The sequence below is a fragment of the Scomber japonicus genome, chromosome 1, assembly GCF_027409825.1.
Source record: "Scomber japonicus isolate fScoJap1 chromosome 1, fScoJap1.pri, whole genome shotgun sequence".
NCBI lineage: Eukaryota > Metazoa > Chordata > Actinopteri > Scombriformes > Scombridae > Scomber > Scomber japonicus.
Window position 1 is genome coordinate 15,590,185 of NC_070578.1, and position 26,214 is coordinate 15,616,398.

A 26,214-nucleotide genomic window follows, 5' to 3' on the forward strand; every position below is an offset into this window, starting at 1 on the left:
TTAGTTCTGGTTCTGCTCTTACACTTTTTCAATCCAAACAAAAATGTAACTCAATGATTCACATTAAAAAGGCTGTAGGTTACTCTGACGTCAGACGTCTGTCTCTGGTTAATTCCAACACCTGACGTTGTTTCCATGGCAGCATATTATACACAACTTTTGGCATTTTATGAAAAATGGCCCAGTCGCCATCTTTGTCCTATACTTTCAATGTTAACTCGACGACCCTGGTGCACTCCTTGAAAATTGAATTCTTTCTTTATAATGACACTAATACTCACATATTTCCTTCTTGACAAGTGCACACTCAAAGAATGTAATGTTTTTTAATAAATGTAGGGTTGAACAAAAGGTGTTCAGCAGATTTAATTGGTTGATTGTGCTGTGGGTTCATTAATTACCATATCGTGCATCTACACGGAGAATGCCTAATGTCAGCAGGTGTTTCTCTCGCTTGAAAGCAGGGGGGGACATATTTTCACTAGGCTTCTTGTTGTTTTCACAGGTCAAGAATGAACTAGTTTGGTTTCACACGATCAGCTCCTGTCAGCAGCTAAGGTGCAGAATGAAGTTGGAATAGTGGGGTTCGCTTTTATAGTCGCACTCACCATGACAACCAGCGACGTAGTGACGTGTAGCGACTTACAGAAACCAATAGACTAATAAACATTTAATAATGATAATGATAATAGCGCTTTTAACAATACTCAAAGACGCTTTACAGAATCAAAGATAAAACAATAACCATACAGAATGAATGAAAGCAATGCAGAGAAGCAGAAACAAAATAGAAAAACAAAACAAAGAAAAGAAAAGAAAAGAAAACATCCAAACAGTCAAATTAATTAATATTATTTTCCAACTTTGACACATTTTTGTGATGTAAACTAAAATATTGATGATAGGCACTGTCCCTGCCAAACAAATCTTAACGGAACACGGGCATGCTAATAGCATCATTGCGTCAAAAAGAAAAGGAAAACAGGTTGACCATCGTCTATTTTTCAAAAAGAAAAAGACAGGTGAGAAATGAGCTTGGGTTTGATTCCTGTCCAGACTGCATGTTACACAGGTAGCTTTTCTTAGGTGACTGCTTTACATGAAGTCACGTTAAATATCTGTAAAGTCTCCACAACTAAAATATGTTTTTCTTCTTGTTCATTCAGTTAAATGTTTGCACATAACACATTCTGTACAGTGAAGCTCGGAGTTTGACACTGAGCCGTTTTCACATTAATCTGCTGAGTGGAAAGTTTCTCTGTGCTCATTGAAAACCAAAATTTGAAGGGTGGGCCTATAGTGTGTGTAAGATTTGTGATATCACAAATAGTTTGGAAGCCAGATTTGTCCAGTATTCAGCGTACATAACTGTGAGAACATACACTGAGAATGGACTCTACAGTGAAGGAGCAGACTTCTTGTGTACACACTTGTGAAATGAAATTATTAGATTATGAAATTAAAATTATTTTTAATTAGGTAGAAGGTGTAGATGTGATTTTAAGGTTTTTAACAACGGATTTATTTATTTAGGCTATGTGGAAAAATCATATCAGACATAGATTCAAAGTAGAGTGGGCCTAGCCTATTTAATATAGGCCTACATCTTAAAACATATCTAGAGGAAAACTTTAGCAAACAAATAATGTTATACAATCCACTAGCAGCACTATTTACACTGTAGCTCTGTGGGAAACAAAGCTTTAAGTTCATACCATTACTTTTGTATAGAATGGACAAAATCAGAGAGTGGGGCCAGGGTTAGGGTTAGAGGTGAAGGAGGAGGAGAGAGAGCAGTTACATAGTAGGATCGGTCAGAGAGGACACACAGTTTTAAGTTCATCTTTGAGTTGAATTCAACTAAGCATGTGAGCACAAAATCCACTGGTATTGTTCAGACAAGAAAATAAGTTGGAAGTTGAACAAAGTCAGATAGCATCAGCAGGGCAACAAGGTGAAGGAGAGAGAGGAGGCACTTCAAGAGCAGCAAGGCCAGAAAGAGCTAGGTAAAGCGTTTTTATGAGCGACTGACCACGATTGGTGGTGGTGGGGTGGTGCATCCCCCTTGTTAAAAAAAAACAAATCGCCCACTGCATATACGCATATATAATAAATACATACAAACAGAAATAAACAGATATTGATATTTTGATATTTAAAACATTCATTTTGTATTGAATTGATTAAGTTATTTATGTTGTTTTTTAATGTTTTACTTATTTGTATATTTTACTAACCCCAACCCGTTTCTTTTTGATATTATTATTGTATAGCCTCAGTAACTTTTTGTCGTCTTCAACTAGGCATCCTCTGAAAAACTCAACTTCAAAGTAAGAAGTTGAAGCTCAGGACTGAAATCTCTGTAGCATTGTACATCTCTGGTGTGTCATAAAACACCATTGTCGGTCGGCATAATTTATAAGTGAAAAATCAATGAAGTTATCACTGGTGCGTCTAGTGCGTAAAAGTGCGCTTCTTTCTCAATTGGTTTCTGAAGGGCAGGCTCAAACTGTGTGCTTCGTGAAGTGACCACCGGTCGTCGCCGTTGCTCTCCACCACGTCTCTTCAGTCTGCGGCGGCGGGGGTCACGTGACACATCTGTCAGGGGACAGCATGGCGGACATGCATGTGGAGCCTCAAAACAGACTGCACCAATTGTCCAGCTAACCCCGCCGCGAGAAGCATCGATACCCCGTGCATAGCAGGGCCGGCGTGGCCCGAACACACAGCAGCATGGAAGAGGAGCACAAACTCCAGTTCCCGTCTCTGCCCGAGACCAGGGAGGAGCTTCTGGTAAGCCCACAACTGCCTGCGCCTTAGCCGACATGTCCACTTAGCTAACCTCCAGTCCAGCCAGCTAAAATATGCACTCAGTAGAGAATTGTGTGTCTTTAGGGGGGCATACCCCATTCATGTGAATATGTGAAGCACTGCCGTGTGTATTTGTCTTTTAAACGTCTGAGCCGATGTCTTGTTCTGGGCTGATAAACGAGAACTGCCCTGTGAGCCAACACTGTGTAGCCTAGCCTCCTAACATTAGCCACGTATGTACACAAAGTATCCATTTCTTAGCTGGCAGGTAGCTGAAACACTTCTAGCAGCTGTCATAACAAAGCAACTCAGCAGAATGTCCTTCAGCTTGTAATTTTGCTTATTTTATCCCCCTTTTCCAGGACTGGGATTATCCAATGAGAAGAGAAATGCAGGTTTGTAAGAGGAGGCTATTGTTTGTTGTTGGTAGTCTTCCCCTCATTTCTTGTCCTTGGCAGTGTTTCATTTCACAACAAATCAATACTGGTAATAGTGCATTTAATAACCTCTGACAACAACCATGTAATTCTACTTAAAGCAAATATTTGAGCAAGTGCATAATAGACTATATGCATAGAACAGGATATTCTTCCTATTAAGATAATAATTTGAAATTCAAAAAAAGAAATACCACTTATCGGCTTCCACTGGCTTCATATTGTGATGGTAAAGTCATGTCATGCTATTGTGTTCATTTCTACTATTCAAACCAATGATTACAATTAGATTGTAGTCATAAAGATGGACATTTTATTTATTTGATATACAGTAAAGCATAACAGTGGAACACAATTTATTGCCTCAAACATTAGTGATTATTTTACATATGATTTTAGCATACATTAACTATATTGCAATACTATATATTGCTGCAGTGTACATGTTTGTCATTATTGTATGATGTTTTTGTTCATTTCAACCATATTGCTAACCTAATTCAGAGATTAAAGTAGTTTACAGGCTTGAGAACCTGGTAATTATAGACACAACTTACACAAACTGACATATGTTTTTAGTTATGAAGAAGAAATGCACGTATGGCCAGAGATGTGATGTCATCAAGTGACGTCTGAGAACAACACCTTGAGCTAGTGACGTCACAGCCCTTGATCATTACTGCCCCCTGATGATTTCATCTATGGCATTTGTCTGTATGTAGACCCTCCTTCTGTTGTGACTCCTTGCAGTTAACATTGTTAACTGACTTAAGAACCCCCCCCCCACCACCACCACCAAGTTATCATTTGATCTTGCCTCAGTGTCACACTGTAAGGTCTGAATTCAAATGCTCTCCCTTCCTTCTTGCCTTTTGTTTCTTTGCTGATCACTGCCTTGGTCTTACTGTATATAATGCCTCCATTTCATTTGCTCTGGGTCAGTCCACTGTCTCAGACCCACTCTGTGACAGTGTGCTCACCGATATCCCCGGGTATCAATAAACATCCACAGAAACACCACAGCAAACTTTGAACAAGGACTTGAGTGAATTTCTTCAACAGTAACTATTCTGACTGCATTGCTACAAAGCCACATATACTAGTGTATGCATAAAAAGGCTTGCAGTCATCCTGAATAATTACACTTCATAGGTTAGGGTTAGGGCTACAACAAACGCTTGTCTTAGTATTGCTTAATCCATCAACTATTTTCTTGATTAATTGATTAGTTGTTATGAAAATTAAAAAAGTTGATCACTGTTTCAAAAGCCCCAAGAGGACATGCTCAAATGTTTTGTTTTGTCCTCACCAACAGTGAACGAAAGACACCAGAAAATATTCACATTTGAGAAGATGTGAAAAAATGACTCAAAATGACTAATCGATTATCAAACTTATTGGTGATTAATTAATAGTTGACAGCTAATCGATTAATTGACTGATTGTTGTAGCTCTAGTTAATGTGATTCTTTTGAACATCAGTTAAAGTCTTTGTCCGTGCTGTCGCTGATGTTGTATCTCTCTCTTTTTAGGAGATATTACCGGGACTATTTTTAGGTCCCTACTCTGCTGCAATGAAAAGCAAGGTAATTTTATTCTGACAATTTAATCCTGGCACTGAGAGATAGCGACACAAAGAAAGAAGAGAAGAGAAATACACTTTTCATATATTTCCAGCTCATAATACTTCTTTTCTGTCTCTTTGTCAAGCTGCCAATTCTGGAGAGACAGGGCATAACGCATGTTGTGTGTGTCCGCCAAGACATTGAAGCCAATTTTATCAAACCTAATTTCCCTCATACATTTAGGTAAGTGAGAACTCATCAAATCTGTGTCAATGGAGTGTTTAAAATGACATTCAGGTGACATTGCAAATTTTGCAAATTTTGTTTGACATTCTGTCTAAAAAAAACCCAGTGACTTTTGTGTTTAAAAAAAAAAGATAGTGATCTCTTGCCAACCTTTGAACTTGGTGTTTTTGCAGATACCTTGTGTTAGATATTGCTGACAATCCAGTGGAAAATATAATAAGATTTTTTCCTTCGGTGAGTTACAAAGCAGGCTTATTACTTCCTGTTTAGCAGGCTTTGCATTTAACACAAGATGTGGGATTTCCATCGTGTCTGATGTCCTCTATTGAATTTTCTTTCTAACAGACTAAAGAATTTATTGATAGCTGCCTAGCAACAGGAGGTAAGGATGCGGTTATCATTTTTCATGCTTTGAATATGAGAGATATAAAATAAGTCTTTTAACAACAGTCTTTTGGTTTGCTCTTTTAGGAAAGGTACTGGTTCACGGGAATGCAGGGATATCGAGAAGGTAAGGGTTGTTTGGTATCATCATTTCATAATATATTTTCGGTTCATGCATTGAAACTGATGTGAATAGTATTACATTCATAATCCTTGGATACTGCATCTTTAATTTTGTTGACATTCAGAGCAGAAGAGCACAAATTACAGTGAATATAAACTATTTATTAATTTATTCTTTCAGTGCTGCCTTGGTGATTGCATACCTTATGGAAACATTTGGGATGAAATACAGGTGAGTTTTTTCCCCTTCATCTCAAATGATTGCTTTCTGTTGTACCTCAGGAGATATACATTTTCTAATGTGTTAAATGAATGATTGATTTAGATGCACAATTGTATTTTTCCCCTCTTTTGCACCAGTATCTGACAAGCATGTATGATCCCACATGTATATTTTGAGTTCAGCTTGTGTCACTAATATACAAAGATGTGTAAAATTCTCAGCTTAACTTTCTTTAGCATTTGTTACAGCTGAAGTGGTAATGTTACTGTTTGCTGTGTATATCAGTGGTTGTTAATCTTCTGCCATGTTCACTCTAGAGATGCATTCAGCCACGTACAGGAGAGGAGGTTCTGCATTAACCCCAATGTCGGCTTTGTGCATCAGCTACAGGTAAGGGTGGTTTTACTTGGATTTTGTAGCATCTAGTGGTAAATTCTTCTTCCTTAATCAACAAGACACATTCCCATCACTGAAAATAAATGTACAACTAACCTGCTCCCACTGTGAGCTCTTTGACCTTCAATTGCAAGGAAGCCTCTGTATCACTATAACAGGCCACAATAAAATCCACAGCATCTGTGCAACCACCACAGTTACTCTCACTTCTGTCTACTTTTTACAAACAAATGCAGAATGTAGTCTTTTCACGATATTGTAGCAGATCATGCCTCCAAAGACAAAGGGTACAGTGTCTGAAGATCATGTTCTGAAACAGACTCTGCTCACCTTTTTTATCTTACGTGTTCTTTTTCTTAGTGATCATCTTCTGTGGGAACACTGAAGAAACAATTTTAATATCTTATAATAATCATATACCACCTCTGCAGTCTTTTTCCAGCTTGGGCCTCTATTGGCCACATTAAGTAAACCTCTTACTATTAGGACTTAGGATACATTATCGTCTCTTTTGACATTAGATATTGCGTACATTTTTCATTTGAAATCTGGTGGATGCAAATGCTTCATCTTGTTCACAATATCCAGAGTAGACTCATATACTGAGAAAATGGAGACATTCTCAAATTAGGCAGGATGTGTTGCTCACATGCTGGGGATACCACTGACTGACTTTATTTTTGATGTATTTGTCTTGGGATATTTTGTTGTCACGTTGACGGCAACACAACAAAAATGGAACATTCATTTGAAACAAATGAGGCAAGTTACGGATTGCTGGATATAATCAAAAAGCTACATCTACTTTTTAGACTATGTTGAGGTAGAGTTTGAATCATGGAGAACATGTGCAGTGATAAATACTTTATAGCAACACTTACTGCACATTGACACATTTTAACTACTCAATTCTTCTGTTTGTTTCCTAGGAGTACGAAGCAATCTACCTAGCCAAATTGACCATTAAGATGATGTCGCCGATGCAGTTGGGCAGGTCCTTCTCTTTACAAGCCGGGATGCCAGGTTTGTACATAATGTGCCCAGTCCTGCACAGTAACACCCATCTACTCAGATCATGTGACTTTGTCAGTGGACCAGCATAAAAATAATGATGTGCAGAGTTTTCACATTTCTCACATCTTGTGATGAATGCTTACAAATGAAAGACAGAAACAGATGCTCACGTTCAGACCCTCGAGTACTGGCTCATTCTTCCCTCAATACTAATTTTGCTCTCCCTGAATGTTGCTATTGTCATGCATTAGAGACTGAAATGTTCCAGTTATTAAACCTGTTGAAAATGGTTAAAAGCATCAACTTAGTTGTCCATGTCCACTTTTCTTCACAGGAAGCCGTAAACGCAGCCTGGAGGAAGACGAGGACTTTGGAGCAATGCAGGTCACAGCAGCGCAGAACGGATGAGCTTTGCTGATATTTAGCCGTGTGGCACAGTGCACTCTTCTTTTTTTTTTTTACATTTTTAATGGGATTAAAAATGTAAATATTTGAACTTTTTCTAACGGGAAGGGATGAGGGTGGGATGGGGAGGACCACTCATGTCTGAGACATGCAGTTCTGAAGGGTAATGGGCAAATTTGATAACTTTTTTTTTTTTCTTGAGCTGTATGCACTGATGATTGAGATTTTTTGCAGTTTTATAGTATTTAAAGCATTTTGCATTTGCAGCAGGACAGTATTGCAATAATGCACTTTCGATACTTGAATTTGTGCGGACGACCAGAAGGGGGCAGTCGGCAAAAGGGAAAGTAGCCAGGATGTCGCCCAGTGGAGGACATGAGAAGAGAAGTAGCTAATGCCTTTATTTTGGGAGTAATAGGATTATGGACTAATATCAAGCTTAATGTTGGATAGTAAGGAATGGAAAAATAACAACTCAACGCATAATAAAAACAAGTCTGACTGAGTCCTACTGAGCTGTGCGTTTACATCATGATGTAATTCTGTGTTTCACCTCATATTTTTCTTATCAACATGCTGTTATTATTTGACACATTTTACAGTCACATATGTAAATGTGATGGTTCTTTTTTCTAACATATTTTTCTGGAGTTCTTGCTATATATGTCAGTAACTCAATAAAAAAACAGCTACTGACATGCACTCTTTACTAACGTATTTTATGAGTTTTGGGGACAGAATATCACCCAGCAGGCTGAAAACTATAAGAACTCATTTAAAACAAATGTGCAATCACTGAAAATATAATCATCTAATCTAGAGATGCAGATAACCCACCACTGTAGATCATAGTATATTTTATTTGACAATTACATGTTTGCATTAAAGAGGTGCCCCTGTTCTCCTGACTTACAGCATAATTTAAAAAACCCAACTACAAAAACTTAAATAAGAATGAACTTATAAAACTCATTTCATACCCATTACAAATAGAGTCCTTCCTTCCATCCAAATTTAACCAATCATCCAGTATAAAACTTCCAGAATCCTCCATAAAATTTCTAAGCTCTACTTCACAAAATATAATCTTTTTGTTCACTATAAATATACATTATAACATTATAACAGTCTTGGCTTAACAGTTATGCTTCATATCTTGTATATGGACTCTTCATCTTAATTTTCCAGTTACACATTTGTCAGATAAAGAAAAGTTTTATGATCGAACTTTGCACCAAAAAAAAAAACCCAAAATGAATGTCCCAATCACATTTAAAGGGAAAAAAAAAGATGCTTTTCTTTGGTGACTTGCCCTTGACAATCAATGCAATCTGTACGAATACGTTTGAATCATTCTGTGATCTACATTAAATTCATCAAGCATAGTTGCTATTGGAGTAAACTTGAACTTGAGAAGCTGTCACCCATTGTAAATTATTTCAATTGTTTATATGCTTTTGTAATTTAACTTCATTTGGTATCATCTTGATTTGTCAAGCAGTTATATTTACTGCAGCTGCATGGTAGTCGCAGGTATGATTTGTATTTTCTCTGTCAGAACACAGCAGTTGACTAATTCACAATGTAACAAAGTAAGACATTACATTTACAGTATCTGACATTGCTTTCTTCCGATGGTTGGGGAAGAGGACAACAAAGCTCCACCTTGGTGAGGTAGCCTTGGTTACCAAAGGGGCAGAGAGCATCAACATATGTTTGTTTACTAAAGTGCTCTGAAATCCAGATGAGTACACAGGAACAGTTTGATAGACATAATCCAAACCACAAACTGATCCTCGGACAGCTCTCCAAGTTCTTAAGACACTTTTGTCAATGCGAGTTCTGATGACAGTTGGTGTATAAAGGTGTGGTCCATGCCCTCAAAACTGCTTTTGTCCTCAGTCGAAGAACCGACACTGCATGTATGCCTCATCCGAAGTGTTGTAGCCAAACTTTTGGTAGAAAGCCACATTTTTGGGTGCACATTCCAGTGTGATTTTATAGCAATTCAGTTTTTTGCTGAGAAGAGTGAGTGTTGAAACTAACCTACAGGGAGAGAGAAGAGAGAGAGAAAGGAAGAAATCAGCACAAATCACAAGAAGTCACTGCTTCAAATAATTTGGGAATTTAGGAGCTTACATAAAGTCCCACTTGTTAGAATTAAAAACGAGCTAAAACAAAATGTGTTTGTTTTAGGCTCACACAAGTCTACTCACAGTTTACCCAGCTGCTTTCCCCTGCACACGTCACTGACTACAACTTCCTCCACCCGGCCTCTCTGCAAACAAAACAGAATAAAGAGGGTCTTCATTTCAGTCTGTTGAGTGATGTAATTCATTTAAATCAATTTCAGTATCAATACATATGTATGTTTACCATGCAATATTATATAACATCGATGTAACTTCTTTTTTTTTTGGTTTATGGTGGTGAACCTATAATACCCTATTATTAGGTAACCCTGCTACCTAATAACCACCATATTAATGAGTAACTACTTTATGGGATTTGTCTTATCAAAAGAACATGGGGAGAAATTACAGTTGCATTCATTGTTAAATACACACAAACTATCAGCTGGAATGTAATATACCTTAGCACACGAGTGAATGAATTTGTGCTCTGTGATCAACGTAGCAGTGGCAACAATCTGTCTCAGTTCTGTGTCTTCCACCACCACTACGTAGTAGTCTCCCGTCTTCTTCATATGCTCAAACTTCTCTGAAAGCCAACAGACAAAAAAATCTTTGTTTATCTGTTTTTATATTGGTTTGTATTTAAAGTTTTGTTTTGAATGGAACTGTTAAATGGTAAATGCTCTAAATCTCAGTTTTGTCTTTTATCAACCATAACTTACTTGTGAACTGCTCCTGTGGGACTTCACCTGCCTGAGTTAGTTGAGATAAAACCTTGAAGAATCCTGAAACACAAAAACAACACAAATGTAAATGAAGATGATTAGACAATTTTTTTTATTGTGAATTCTTGATTTCCTCCTGACAGCTTTTGTGGTCATGTTTTTATCTTCACATTTTGTCAAAAAAATACATGTACTGGAATATGTTATCCATACTGTCTATAACTCACCCCTGCTGTAGTCTGCCAAACAGAGCGGCCTGAGCACCAGGCCTTCCCCTGGGCTCGAGGGGGAGATGTGAGGAGAGAAGGACACAGTGCTGCCACTCCAGTCCAGCTCCTGAAGCAGGGAAGGCTCAAAAAGCGGAGTCTCGTCCAGCAGCATTCCACAATCTCTGGCAAGGAAACACACAGGCGGATAGACAGGTAAGATCACCGGCGCATACACAAATAAATGAAAGCAAACTACTGAAAGTATGACACAGGGAAGATTGTATCTGTACAGTGAGGTAATACTGTCCTCAAACTGGATCGGGAGTGCCCTTGTTCTTAGTCACACAGAACTTTGACCTGAGAAATACAAATTCACTTCATTAAAAGTTAACTGCCATAATTCACTGGTTGACATGCAGAGGCACACCCACATATGTCATCATGACGCACCCTCGCCTTAACGATTTTCTTTCCAGGATATAGTCCGGGCCCAACCAGGAGATATAATGTGACAAGGAAACATAGTGCTGCTGTTAATACAGGATGGTTTGTAACACATGAACCTGGCCAGAGTTGCATCTGCATGCAGCATTTACACTTCATTGCTGTTGTCACTTCTCCGATCACCAAACCACACAAATAAGAATAAAACTTTATGACGAATACAACTGTTTCATTTCATTTGTATTTAGTTGAAACAGAAAAGGGTTAAGAAGCATGTGCTCAACTGTAACAACTAAAAAATATACACACAGCAATCCCTCTTCACTTGGCCTGGCTCAGCTTAAAAGCCATTTCCATAGGGGGGAATATTTATTTTTTCATGTCTGTGGCATATTCTTCAGATAAAGCCTAGACATTGAAACTATGGTGAAGGAGGTCAGTTATGTCATGTTGCTGGTATGGTGTCAATATGAAAATCCACAGATCGTTTTCACTGTTTATTTTTGCTGAGAACTGCGCAAAGAAAACAGGCTCATCCCAGACACTGTGGATGACGTGTGACTGCTCAACCTGTTAACAGGTAGGAAAGAAGAGCATTCAACAAGAACTGCACCATTATGCTGTCACAATCAAGGACATTAGAAATAAGAAAGCTACTAAAACATACGATATTATGGAGAAATTCTGTGGAAATGACCTGTAAAGTACTTTTGCTGTCTTTTGTTTATGACATTTTGTTTGTACCTATATGTTGGTCTGGGTCTGTGTCTGTATGGAAGGTTTGTGGATCACACAATAAAAACAAAATAAAAAATAAAAAAGGAAAGAAGAGCAAGGCAAACGCCGGGTGTGGCTCGAATAGTCCCGACGTCTGGTCTATTTAAGAAAGACACACATACTCTATTACAAATGACAGAAGTCCGCTAAAAATAGGTGTCTTCTTTTGACCCGAGACAGAGTAGCTCCAGTCGGCCAGGAAGTCAGACACAGGAACGGCATAGAGCATCTGGTCAATTTTCAAAATTAACACCCTGTGCCAACGAGGGACATGAGTTTATCCGAAAATACTTATGATGGCGTTAAGTTTGTCAGGTGTGTCTAAACAGAGAGCGAGAAACAAGCACACACCCACACACACAGGTGGGGGCTTGGGCTACAGGTTAGCCTAGGCCACTCAAATATCAAACTGATGAGATTATTATGTATCCATGACAAAGAGCAGCGAAAGAGCTGAAAAATGAGGCCCTGGCGTAAGCAACCAGTAGCCTGGGTATACCCATGCTCTCATTCCAGCGAGATTCTACTTCACTCAGAAAGTTAGCACGGCCACCAAGACAACATTTTGCCTGAGATAGGGAACCAATCACAGAACGGGGAGCCAGACTCAAGGCGATGACAAGCATAGAGTGACTCTCCAGCATGGTGGCCACAGAGGTGCAGCAACTGTTCGAAGCAGCAGTAGATTGTGTGCTAAATAAATTGGAAGGCAAGTTCTTTATTGAAGTTCTATTCAATAAAGGATCTATTCTATTCACTTTGAAAATAGAACAAAAACTTGCGCTACATGATTTTCCCTTCATAAAAAGGAGGTGTTCACGCTGCTCCCTACAGGCTCTGAATACGTCATCGTTTATCGTTGATATGATTGGCTGTAAGTTTGTCCAGTAGTGTAAAGAAGCATTTGATCATTGTGCTTCTCTCTCCTATCATTCCTCTCTCTCCTCTCTACCCCAACCGGTTGAGGCAGATGGCCGCCCACTCTGAGTCTGGTTCTGCCTGAGGTTTCTTCCTGTTAAAAGGGAGTTTTTTCTTGCCACTGATGCCAAGTGGTTGCTCATGTGGGAATGTTGGGTCTCTTTAAAATTAAAACCTGAAGAGTTCGGTTTGCTCTATGTGTAAAGTGCCTTGAGATGACTTTGTTGTGATTTGGCGAAATAAAGATTGATTGATTGATTGATTGACATTCATTGATCCACCTCAAATACGAGGAAATGAACGGCTCCTCGCCAGACCCTACCTCAATCTCACATGAGAGTGGGAGGCATTGATTTTCTGTTGCGCTGTGACTATGATATATGTAAACTGCCTGTGAAATGATCAGACTATCACCAGCAAGTTCTCCTTTACTGGAACCTGATATAGAAACACAATTTTACTCCTCACAACTCACCCTTGTGGAATAACAGATATGTTCTGTCCAATTGAAAGTCATTGTTTTTGGGAACGTGGTTGGATAATGGAATTTGGGCTGTATCACATCTAATGGATGAACATCATGAATTTTTGCATTAAATATAATCTTCACTGCTCATTAAAAGAGTACAATAAAGTAATTAAAGCCATTCCAATTCCCTTTAAAGCAATGGCAACAACTGGTGGTGCATTCAAATGTTTCGGAAATGAGATCACTCTGTGTAGGAGTCAGTTTAGGTAGTAAACTAATAAATTCATTAGAAATGTTTACACAGTACTATCCTTACCAGCTAAAAAGAAAATATGTTCTGCCTGATTACAATGAGGCAAAAATATATTAGATATTTATCTTATTCAATCCCTCACAAAGCTAAAGATTGTTGTTGTTAATCTAACCAATTCCTACATGTAAGATTCAATTGGGACCACAATTTATGCGGATTTTGTGAGAGTGACAAACAAATAACATGCATTGCACAAATACATAAAATCCTACATCAACGATTGGAAGAATGAACTCAATCTATACAAGAAATCCTTGTACTACATGACAAACAAAAAGGCCCAGAGACTATTTTCTTTAATGGACTTATTTGACCTTCTAGAATGAGACTCTCACATTGCTTCTCTTTCTATCTTAAAAGCTGATTCAACGTCTTTAACTGTGGTATCACAGAATGTGTCTTAAATGTTTGTAATGTTATAATGTTATTAAAAAATCACACGAGATTGAGACGCGATCTGGTGTTAGCCAGGCCTCGACTCGCGCGAAGTTTGACAACTAGCAAAGCTTCCGTATCCAAACATCACTTTTCTTTATCTGACAGTATCGAAAAAACAGAATCATTATTTATGTGTCCTTTAACTTTCCCACTCCAGGTCGGAGGCTAACTTCAGTGTCATGGTAACGGTTGGTTTCACATATAACGTCAAGTAACCAAGGTAACGTTAGCCATATAACGTCATTATGTAAACGTATTTCCTCTTGTCTCGTGTCAAAAGATACGAGACTGCCTTCAGTCACTCAAGCAAACTTTCAGCAGCCCAGCTAGCGTCAGAGCTCTTATTAACTTGTCACTTTACTTTAAATATCTAGCCTTTAGCTAAGCAGCTAGCCGGATAGCTATACTACTCACCGATAAAACACCACACACGAACAGAAGGTCCAGCTGAATTTCCCAGAGTGAGATGATGTACTGTGACAGTCGTTTTATAGTTTATCTTTCAGTGAAGTTGGGCTTCATCATCTGGCTGAACAGCATGGGTATTTTCTGCTGCTGTTTCCGCCTGGTAGGAGCCTCACAGTGACGTGGCAGATGCTCGAGTTGACATGCGCGGCACAGTGTGTGTATAGTGTGTGTGTATATATATATATATATATATATATATATATATATATATATATATATATATATATATATTATGCTCTGTAGTTCTTTTATACAGTCAATGGCTCTGCCTCTAGATTTACATTTATTGAAAATATATATATATATATATATATATATATATATATATATATATATATATATGGCTTTGTTATTTTAGTAAAACATATTTTTACCGTAAATCCATTCCCCAATATATAGAGTGTCTAGTTGTGAAATGTATATTTTACTTTACAAGTCGCTAAATATAACAATTATTTCATTCTTTTATAACTTAGTCCAGCACAAATACATGTGTTGGCCTAATAAACTCAAAGGCCAAGAGTACTGAATATTTACACAACATATTAGGCTGGGTTCTCCAACATTATTGATTTTAGGCAGGGTATTTGCAGGTGCACAGCAGTATCTGGGTTTTTCATCTACACAAAAACAAACAGAACAAGCAAGAGTCCATGACAGTGTTTTGTTAAAAAGCTGTAGAAGCTCTGTTTATTGAGTGAGTCTTTTGTATTAACATATTTTACAAAAACTAGATTTACAGAAATTATCCATAACTGAACCATTCTTGATTTAGGCACAAAAATACAGGAAAGCTCAGTCCAAAAAGTTTTTTTCAGTTTTGATTAAATAATGGTTATGAAAGATAAGCCATGAATATGAAAATATATCATGGATTTTAAACGTTGTTAAATAACTGAATGTCAAACTGAAAATGAAAACTGTCTGATTTCTCTTTTTACATTTTGACTAATTGAAATCTAAATCCTATATTGTATCTTCTTACAACACCCCCAAACTGAGTTTGAGCATTAAAGTAACACACAATAAAGATCACAACACTTCAGCTTTGTGTGGAAGTTTGTGGGCTGTTCTTTGGGATAAAGTGAAAGGATACAAAAGCACTTGCTAGATTCATGCACATCTCTCCTTGCACTGTAATCACAAGAAATCAAATACTTATAATACAGTCTCCATCTTTGTGTCCGTTGATATGTCGCAACCAGCTACAGATTCAGTGAAATTTGACAATACCCCCAAAAAAAACTTCATAGGCCGGGTCAATGCTGCACATTGCCGTACATTATTGAAATAAGATCTTTGAGAATGATTATGTTCCTCGCTGGTATGATTTTTCAATTAGAACTCCTCAATGTGAGCAGACAAAGGCCGCACAAATAAAACAAAAAAACCCTAAAAATTTCTCCATTAAGATTCTCAGTCATCCAGTTCAAAGAATATATAGAAGTATTATGTCAAAAGCAACTGGATTCAATGTTAATACTTGACAATGTTTTGCTTCTCATGCCAGATGTTTCATCACTACTACTGCAATGAGTGGCAAAGACAGTCCAGTGAGTCCAGCTGCCGCAAATGTAACTATTTCTATAAACCCTAAACATTTGTAAATGTTGGAAACTGATGACCTAGGACTCCAATACTAATGTATTCCCAGTAGAAAACAATAGTTTCTTATTCAGAAAGAAGTGCTCATGAGCAGAGGGTAATTTAAGAAAAGACTGAGAGGATGAGACCCATTGTACTTGAACAGAACATAATACCTCCCCCTTTGTTGCCCTCACATCTCAAGGGAACATTATTAGAGAACAAAAATGTACATGCCCACCCCCCTTGTTAAATAACAAAATGCAAACTGTTTGCCATGGGTGATATTACACACTAAATACAGCACCCACATGGGTCAAAAACACTTTGTTTGCAGCATTATTTTGATCGAACATTCATGTTTGACAGAAAGGCTGAAAACAATACTAAAGTGACGTTCTCTTACTCCAATGTAAGAAGTAAAAATGTGTTGTCATTTTGCCTACGCTTAATTCACAGTTGAAACTCATAAAATATAAACACACAAATACATCAGATGAGTTTCTCCATCCACAAGAAAGAGCTTCCCCCCACGAGTAAAACAAATGGAAAAAAAAAGTCACATAAAAGGAAAAACAAATGAGGACGCAAAATAACTTTACTAACAGCGAAAACTTTAAACCCCTCTCATAAAAGACTTGAATCTTCTGAATGCAAAGCATGCTCATTTTTGACAGCCAGTCCTTATCATTGCTTACTCTCTACTGAAGCTGGTGGTTGCAATGTGTGGCACGTAAATAGAGGGCACTGCAACCTTGCATTTCTTGACTTGCACTCATTGATTTATGTAATGCTCCAGGTAGTCAGGCTGGAATCAGTAATGCAGAGGACGTTCACAATTGCTCCATCTTATTATTTAGGCAGCCCAAAACAGTCCAAATGCCATGTTTGCGATTTGTGTTTTAATTATTGTTTTGAATAGGTGATGACCACTGACTGTACACCAAATGGGGGAAGATTTAAAAAGCTCTGTCGTGCCTCTTGGCAAGATGACATGGTAGACTCTTTTGCTATTGCCAATCTGTGTATCAGGGTGCAGGGTCTTGTTGCAAGCGTCTCTCTGCAGCTGCTGCCATGGTTCTACGTCTCAGCACAGTAGAGTCTAATTCTAGGACCATGTCCTCCTCCAGTCCAGGCAAATCCTCATCCTGATCCTCTGGACTCTTGTTTAGATATCTCCTACAAATAACCAATGACAAACATTTAAAAAGGTGTGATCATAGCAGAAAGAAACAGAAAGTGAAATATATTGGGAAAACACACACCCAGAAATTAACAAAAAACACAAACAAGAATACAAAAATATATATAAGCAAGACAAAAAACAACTCCTGTTGAATATATAACATATCAGTGCACCCTTATCTATAAGGTAGAAAACTTCAACTGGCATTGTACCAACCTGCGTGCATGCTGGAGCATTTCCTCTTTCCTCTGCTTCAACATCTTCTGCCTCTCCTCAGCCGACTTAGAGAAACGACCACCTCTGACCTCCATGTTGTCTGGCTCACCGAGGCTTTCCTCAGCTGCTCCACTGGGCCCTGCCTGCTCTCCCTCTGGTCCAGCAGCCCCCTGTAAAGAGGAGCGCTCAATTGCCTGAAGAAGGAACACAACCATAGTATCAAAATGACAGATTGTTATCTCCGCCCAGCTTAAGCCCAAGGGGATCATGTCTTTGGTAGTATGTGTGTATCTGTCCTGAGCTCATATACTACTGGACCCATCAGCCTAATATTTTTGGTGCACATTTATGACTGTATGTTTTAGGAACTCTCTTGCTTGTGGTGATTTACAATATTTGAAAAAACTGATTATAACACTATTCCCTATGAGTGTTACTAAAAAAAGAAATTCTGACATTTCCCAGGCACCAATTGAAAAAAGAAAAGAATATATACACATGAACCCTCAATCTAACAAACCTGTGTAGGGAAAGGCACCTGGATGCGTCCCTCCAGGATGTTGTCAGTGGTGACCTCCACAGAGCGGGTCAGCTGCAGGTCCTGCATTACCAGGTAGGAGGGCACCTGTGGGAACATCTCCTGGATCTGATGGGCCTGATGACATGAAGGTATGTCAAAATCAAAGAGAGCAATAAGAAAAGGATTTAGAGAAAGACCGTTTGATAAGGAAACGAGCAGAATATAATTAGTAGAAGTTCACATAAGAAGTTTTATAATACAAGCAAGTCTCAAATGTATACTATTAGTAAATGAGGAATACAAAACTGTTTGTACAAAGCTTTTTGTTTAAATATACATGCCATTTTCTGTAACAACCAGTTCCTGCTATATGTCTTGGTTAAATGAAGAGTTATCACTATGTCAACAGACATTTATGAGGAATACAAATACCATGTGAGCAACATGAAGAAATTCAGAGCATTTGGACCATGTTACACACAGACTATGGTTCGAGGGAACTGACACTGACTACTACTAAGTTCCAAGCAATGTCTAGAGTCCAGACAAAACTATTAACTAACTAACAATTTATGTTGTCAAATTGCAATCATTGCATCATCTCTCAGAAAAACAAACAAGAATTTCATCAGCTGTAAACACAAACTCACCATGGCCATGAGCTGAGAGTTGTTGGCTTGAGCGATCCCTAAGATATTGGTAGTATGCATCACTTCCACTGAGAAGCTGGGCAGCCAGCTGGCAATACGGGATCCTGTTGAAAAATGCATTGATTTAATTCATAATCAAGAACAGACTCTGTGTAAAGTAACTCTTCCTTTAGACTGTCTTCGGATTTGCAATAGACTAACCATCAAAGTGGAAGAAATGGTTGTGTTGGTTGATATGTGGTCTAGGATCAGCAGCAGCTCCTACAGGACCAATGTTGTCTTCCAAGCCCCCACCCTGCTGCTGGCCTCTTGTCTGGTTGCTGTCCCCACTGATGTTCAGGGATGTACGACATGTAGGACAGGAGGTGTCCTGCTCTAGCCAGGAGCGCAAACAAGAGCTGGAAATCCACAATGACACACACATAAATAGTTACAAATGTTATGTCAAATTATATTATATTGATGATAATATATGGTTATCATTATATATTAATATTTATATCATTTGTGCTTTGGCTTAACTTGTGCTCAGACTCATACTGTAAATGCCTTGTGAATTTCAAACAATAAAATGCAGGATTTTGGGCAACAACAAAACAAGTTATACTGAATTCAAGCACAGCATGTTTAGCTATCTAGTTTCTGGCAAGCAAAGATAAACTTGTACTTGACTGTACAGATGACTACAAGTTACAGGCCAAGGGCACATCTAAATCTGTCCCTGTGTACACTGAATTATGCATAGAAACAACTCTTGCTGAATAATAAAACCACTCTTTACTTGTGGAAGAGGTGACCGCAGGGAAGTTTGCGTGCTGTCAACATGGTATCCCAACAGATGGCACAATCATCATCATTAGCTGCCAGTTCCTCTGCAGTAGCAACAGCAAATCTGCATGAGAAAGTTAACAGTACATACAATGGTGAACACATAAAGATTGGATGGAAACGAGCAGAAATAACAGATCTTTCAACAAAAGAACCCCAACACAACAAAAGAACCCCACACCGGCAATTACCTGGCCTCCATGTTGTTGATGACACGAAGGTAGTTCTTGTGTCTGCGGACGCGGCGTTGGACCTCATGGAAGAGATACCGCAACTGCATGAAGATGACCAAGCTTGCCATGGACAACCAGATATTACCAAAAAGCTAGTGAGAGAAACATTATGGACAGAAAAATGTGGAAGTTTAGGAAAAAGAAACAGGAAAAGATTTCATTCTTATAACAACACATGCCTGCCTACAGCTGTCCACTCTGTGTCTTACCAACATGTGGATATGGTGCATGAGATCCAAAAAGAGCATAGCCAGTTCCATGATGAAGTCTGTGTAGTAGACATAGGTTCCCTTACTCTCCCATGTCCCTGGGTGGTTCAGATCCCACAGATGGATGGAGTACCTGAGGGCGGAAACACAGTTCTTTAAGGCCATGAAATACAGGTTAGATTTAGCATGGTGGCTGATGTAGCCCTCTTTTTGAATGAGAATTGGAAAACTAAATAAATAAATGAAACGAAGACAATGCTAAAAGTATATATGGGACAATAACAGCAGAAAGAGATAGCAAAACATTGACAAATGGAACTAAATCTATCTGGATTAACATGTGAAAGAGTAGTGGAAATAGTCCTTTGCTGCTTAACTCTGTATCTGTGTAATTACACAAGCCAAACATAAACTGAGGTAACAATGTAAAATATATACATTTTTTACTTAAAAAGTCAAGTTAGTCAGCACAAAAAATATTTTGCCATGTACAAAGTAACATGATTGCACCTGAAAAAGTTAAAACATTAGACTAAGATTACTCTATCTATGAGTGCCTCTGCTGATAAGAGCTGTTTCTGCTGTTTGTACAATCCTAACCACTCTCTGTGGGACAAAGCAGGCCTTCACATTGACGCTAATGAAACTAGAGGAAAACAAATGGCATTGCTAACATTAGCCCCTGATTCTAAATCTGCAGAGACGATGTCATCTGTGCTGCTGCGGTGTGTGCACGTGTATGCATGCCTTAAGGAGGCTTTAAAGGGACTTACCGCATAATGACATGCCCTGTGCGTACAGTCACCAGCAGACACTAAAGACAGAAGTACACAAATGAACATGATATAGTTCTTGCAGTCTAATTTCCATATAAACCAATGCAAAATATGACATTACAGTTGTGGCTTAAATAGTTAATATCTGAGAGAAATTATAAAGAATTGTTTTGTTATTCAAATGATTGTTCGTGTGGTAAATCTTTTAAAATATGCATATCCCTTTAAAAGACAGTCTGCATCCAAAAACGCAGCATCGTTATTATTATTTTGCTTTTTTCTTGCTATAATGGTTAATTTTCTGCTGTAAAAAAGCGATGTTGTGCATGGTGGAAAAGTACAACCGCTCAAAGTGAGCCTTCACAAAGACAGCAGTGATACAGCTAAATATAATCACTCTGAAAACTATTTCATGCAATGGAGGGACTTCATTGAACATGACTTGGCATTCCCTGCATGGTGTGAGAATGCAGTGCATCTTGAGTCTTTGTTGTTACCCAAAAAAGTAATAATGCTGCGCACATAATATATCAAGAATATGAACCAGGATGCAGTAAGAACCAGAAGTGATGAGAAAAACTGAAACCACAAAACCATAATCATCTGTGGTGCACAGTGGTCAAAATGCTTCTTTTTTTTTCTACAAAGCGAACCTCCATTTCTATACAATTGTAGCTCCAGGATCTCACCTCGGCTGCCATAAAGGAGAGAGTGTGCATGCCATGAGAAGCTCCCAGCAGACCACAAACCACAGCCAGGCCACAGCAGTCCAGCAGCAGGGAGACCAGCAGACACAGCACTCGCACATGACTGTTCATGGGAGTGGAGGGGGAGAATGACAGCTGTAACAGAGAAAATGTAAGTTAGAAGTGGATTGTGCCACACTCAAAGTGTCTCTTTCTTTGTCTTCTAGGATAGCTTATGTTGGTTCATGATCTGTTGCTCATGTGGCCCTGGCTACAAATAAAGTTGATTATTTGGGATCTTAAAGTGGACTTCTGTAGGCAAATCATTTAGAGTATTTCACTATAATGCTCATCACTGTGAGTGAGAATGACATTTTTCATAATAGTGAAAAACCTGGCAAAAAGATGACAAAATCTGGATGCAGATGTTAAGAAAATTGAATAGCAAAAGCTAAATAAAAAAGAAATACATTTTAAAAAGGGAGAATACTGTTTCAAAAAAACAAAAAACACTAAATGTGTTCATTTTACAAGAGCATAAACCACTAATGTCCCCACACCTATCCATGCTCTAAATGGAAAACTAACTGACACAGTACAGCACTATAAATACTTAGGACTTACTTAATACTTAGACAGCAGATAGTCCTATAGAACTCAACTAAAAATTCAAATTGGATTCTTGTATGAGAGCAGAGCTTGTTTCTTTTTTCAAGATAGAAAACACATTATACATTATCTACCATACTGCATACATTGGTTTATGGTGATATCGTGTACACTCAGGCTCCTCCAACAACCCTTAAACATCTGGATGCTCTTTACCACTCAGCTAGAGAAGCCTGGTTTACAGTAATACATAACATGCACCTCACTACTAGCATGAACTGCAACACAGCTTTAAGTCAGAGACACTTCTTCCACTGATGAACTTTAAAGTTTTACAAGCTGATCTTAAGAAAGTTTGTGATTGTTTAAGTAGTAGTGCGTCTGTGAGTGTGTATGATTATTGTTTTTTGATTGTGATGTGAATGAACCGTCTTACTGTGTATATGTAACCTGTTATCAGATCTTGCTTGCAAAAGATATCTTGACCTTGGGATGGGATTTCCTGAACAAATAAGGCTGAAGAACAATAGTAATAATATATCTAATTTGTACATCTGCTCACAAAACAGGCAATCAAGCACTATTGGCTGCTGAAATAAGAATGTTTCAGTATTGGACTCAATATCATACTCAAAGGACAATTCTACTGTAGCAACTGGGAGGAAAACAAGCATGAATCAAACTTTACACAACTCGTTTAAATCTATAAACCCCTCACACACAAGCCCTTTAAATCCATGTATGGGTAAAACACTGCTTTGGTCTATTAACTGATAATCAACTCTGTCTGTTGTATAGAATACATCTTAGAACCTTATTCCAAACATTAAAACAGCTAAAATGAAGACCATGAAACGTAAATACCACAAGTTTCCCCCCCGCACACTGACAACATGCTAAACCTATCATCTTGAGCAAATTAATCTGGATGTGTGATCTTCACCCCAAAGCTAGAACCCACAGAAACAGGGACACATGAAGGAAGACAGCTGTGCTAACACAACCAACAGACTTAACCGTACAAAGAACTAAGAACAAAGAAATACACACATGCACATCTGTAGTCAAAGCTGAGAGACAGATACGAAGTCAAACAGACAGTTATACAAACGAATATAGAGCCATGTATAGCACAAGACGTTCATATTCACATGCTAAATGGTACATATTTTACAGTAGAGCACACAGAAATAACCTTCTGCTACATTAATACAGTCAGGCATTACATCACCATAACAACTTAGTGTCCATTATAAATGTCATTGCTTGCAAGGAGGTGACAAATTATGATATTTTATTCTCTCCAACATGCAAAAACACAATCTGATACAGGGACGTGTCAATATAGCGCCTGAAACTGTATCAGTGGCCCAACATGCCACTAGGTACTATTAATAGATCCAGAGCTTAAAAGAGCACAGTCACTCCCAGACTTTTGGGGACATTCACCACACCTTTAAAAACACCCCTTTATAAAATATGAAGGTGCATTCATCAGGTGTCATTAAATGCCAGACTTTTTTCTACCTTACATTTACTCTCAGTCCTTATGAAAAAAACAAGACAGCCACCAAGAATGAAGACCTAGTCCTATCTTGTTTCCTATATAGCCTAAAAATGAACAGCTTTCATACAAAGTTGTTTAGATTATCCATTAAACTCTACAGTGACTCATAACAAATAAATATAAGCATTATAGCAATAATAACATTTGGTGTAAATGTTACATTTTCCCAATAAGCCCTAGAGTTATTTGTGTTTTATTGTGATGATCCCTTTACTTGCTCAGTGACATACTGGTAATTTCCAGCGTCCTCAAGTGTTACTCAAATTTCATTACATCTCCTACTTGGATGAACTTAAGAATGGTAATGTGGTATTCACTTCGGTATGCTGTTTGGAACTGACATTACTGAAGTATTGTGTAGCCTACTGTAACAACTACGAGCTAAAAGACCTTGTTGGAGGCTCTACAACAAAAAAACAAATGATACCTATGACAACAGTGTTCCTTTCATGGAGGACAAGCTTCTAAAAGAATCTCATGGTCTGTTGCTTAAAATGACCAAACTCTAAATCATCTTTACATTAAGTGACCCATCCAGCAATATTATGTGTTTAAGGCTGCAACTAACAACGTCATTATCGATTCTGTTGTTTCCTAGATTAATCGAATAACTGTCTGATTGCTTATTATGGTCTAAAAGTTATGAAAAATATCAATCGTTATTTTCTGAAGCCCAAGATCACATCCTCAAATGTCTTGATATGTCCATAACCAAAAGACATTCAGTTTAATGTCACAAAGGACTAAAGAAACTAGAAAAAAATAGGAAGCTGTAATCAGAAAATGTATTTTTTGTTCTATATATAAAAACAGATGATTCACTTATCAAAATGGCGAAATAATGATTAATTTATTGGTTGGCAACAAATCAATTAATTGCTGCAGTGGCACATATATTTCAGATATATTCAAATTGATTAATTTTTATACAACACATGAAAGATTCTAGACATTTGTTTTGTATTGTAAGCCAGTTGGTTGGTCTCTAGTCCAATATAATAAGCCAATAAAAGCAGATTCATAATGCTGCTAATTTAGTACATTTGGTTTATTGTCCAGCCCTAGATTACCATGCAAGGTCATCCTAAACAAAAATCCTGCTTTTGGATACAAGAAGAAAAGTTCAAAAGAGCAAAAAAAGTTGGTGTAGTTTATAATACTTACATATTCAAATCTGTCCTTGCAGAGCTGCACCATGAGGTGAAGAAAGACCAGGGCAGAGAACCACAAACACCACATGACCACCTCCTCCACTGTCTGCACGTTCAGTACGCCAAATATGAAAATAAATTTGTAGAATATGAAGTTCCAAAACTTATCTTTCAGGTGCTGAGGGGAGAAAAAACAAAGAAAACGAGATGAAGACAATGTTGGGTGGGCTCCCAATTATAATAATAATTTGGGCCTTTTTTTTGGAAGGCTAAAATGTGAATAAAAAGTGGAAGCATTCATGTTCAGGTCTCACCTGCTTCTCACTGACTCTAAGTGGACCAAACACCACATACTGAATCATTTTAGCGATCAGCATCAACGAGCAGCAGAAGGTGTTGACTAACACCTAGAGAGACACAAAAGATAATACATTTTTTGGTAATGACAACATCAACATCATATCAAGAAATGCAAAGTCCTATACTGAAAGACACTCACCCATACAAAAAGACTGTCAGTGACCAAGTACCACAAAACAGTGGTTGCCAATTCTGTGTTACTAATATCATTGTTTAGATGTTCAAGGTCCACTTCAGAGGGGGCTGGTGTATCATCAGTTTCCAGGGCCCCAAATCCAGGATCAGTCACAGTAGTGTAGGCGCTGAAGATGCTGCCAGCAAGCAAAGCCACACTCAGTGCTGTGTACGTCTGCAGGCTGGGCCAGGGAAACCTCTCCAGAAACAGCAGAGGCATCACTCTTAGCTTGTGAAAACGGTGTTAGTCCCGATCCAACAACTTAACAAACCTGTTAGGGCAGAAGTTTGTTAGCTAATATTGTGCAAACTTTACTAACCTCAGCATAAACATAAACACTGCGTTGATTATAGAGGTTGTTTACTTGGGTTAATAACCAAGTGTTATGTGACATCGGGATGATTCGGAAATAAGTTAGCCAGCTGGGACACGACTTCGAGAAATTTCAAGAGTTTTTTTGTAGTTTCCAGGATGTTAGCTGTCTATTCTCAGCTTCCTAGCGAGGCTAACTTAACTAGCTCAATACAGTTGGTGAAGATGCAAATTACTCACGCATTATACTATTTAGCTCAATCTAATGATTACAATACACATATAAGGTAAAAAACTGTAGGCCACAGACCAAACTGGCTAGTTCAGCTAACGCTAAATGAAAGCTCACGCCCCTAACATTAGCCATTTACCTGGCTTACGTTTCGTAACACTGAGCTAGCTTTCAGGTTAGCTCATATTAGCTACGTAGCTAGCCACCAGTAGACACCAACCGCGTATTAAACCGTCACTTACTGCTTCTCAAAATATCGGTTATACTCAATATCCAGCGTCCCCTGTTGTATACAGTGGTGTACTTTTAATGTTGCTGCATGGCGAACATCGTAATTGACAACATCGTCTTGTTTATTTCACCGAGGAGGCAGCAGACTGGGGGAGGCTTCCTCTGTTGCGCACTGTAACAACGTCATCG

The 26,214-nt window shown here is 38.2% G+C and overlaps 3 protein-coding genes across 3 annotated transcripts; 1 reads left to right on the plus strand and 2 right to left on the minus strand.

Annotated features, from left to right (window-relative positions):
- Positions 1–2,617: 2,617 nt before the first annotated feature.
- Positions 2,618–8,109, plus strand: styx (serine/threonine/tyrosine interacting protein). Its single transcript, XM_053320886.1, has 11 exons — positions 2,618–2,793; positions 3,174–3,206; positions 4,781–4,834; positions 4,959–5,056; positions 5,233–5,293; positions 5,405–5,441; positions 5,531–5,570; positions 5,748–5,798; positions 6,107–6,179; positions 7,115–7,208; positions 7,534–8,109. Exons 1-11 carry the CDS (start codon positions 2,734–2,736, stop codon positions 7,605–7,607), a joined length of 675 nt encoding a protein of 224 aa, XP_053176861.1. The 5' UTR covers positions 2,618–2,733; the 3' UTR covers positions 7,608–8,109.
- Positions 8,110–8,446: 337 nt separating this feature from the next.
- Positions 8,447–14,614, minus strand: gnpnat1 (glucosamine-phosphate N-acetyltransferase 1). The gene is made up of 6 exons (XM_053320898.1): positions 14,447–14,614; positions 10,692–10,855; positions 10,462–10,524; positions 10,198–10,325; positions 9,821–9,882; positions 8,447–9,650 (listed from the first exon to the last, which is right to left on the minus strand). The coding sequence occupies exons 2-6, from the start codon at positions 10,843–10,845 to the stop codon at positions 9,503–9,505; spliced, it is 555 nt and encodes a 184-aa protein (XP_053176873.1). The 5' UTR covers positions 10,846–10,855; positions 14,447–14,614; the 3' UTR covers positions 8,447–9,502.
- A 545-nt stretch (positions 14,615–15,159) lies between these two features.
- On the minus strand, positions 15,160–26,180 carry LOC128358405 (E3 ubiquitin-protein ligase AMFR-like). Its single transcript, XM_053318666.1, has 14 exons — positions 26,037–26,180; positions 25,215–25,521; positions 25,030–25,122; positions 24,729–24,893; positions 21,392–21,544; positions 20,700–20,740; positions 19,927–20,059; positions 19,676–19,809; positions 19,438–19,548; positions 18,858–19,054; positions 18,657–18,760; positions 18,007–18,141; positions 17,487–17,680; positions 15,160–17,263 (listed from the first exon to the last, which is right to left on the minus strand). Exons 2-14 carry the CDS (start codon positions 25,467–25,469, stop codon positions 17,113–17,115), a joined length of 1,866 nt encoding a protein of 621 aa, XP_053174641.1. The 5' UTR covers positions 25,470–25,521; positions 26,037–26,180; the 3' UTR covers positions 15,160–17,112.
- Between the last annotated feature and the right edge of the window lie 34 nt (positions 26,181–26,214).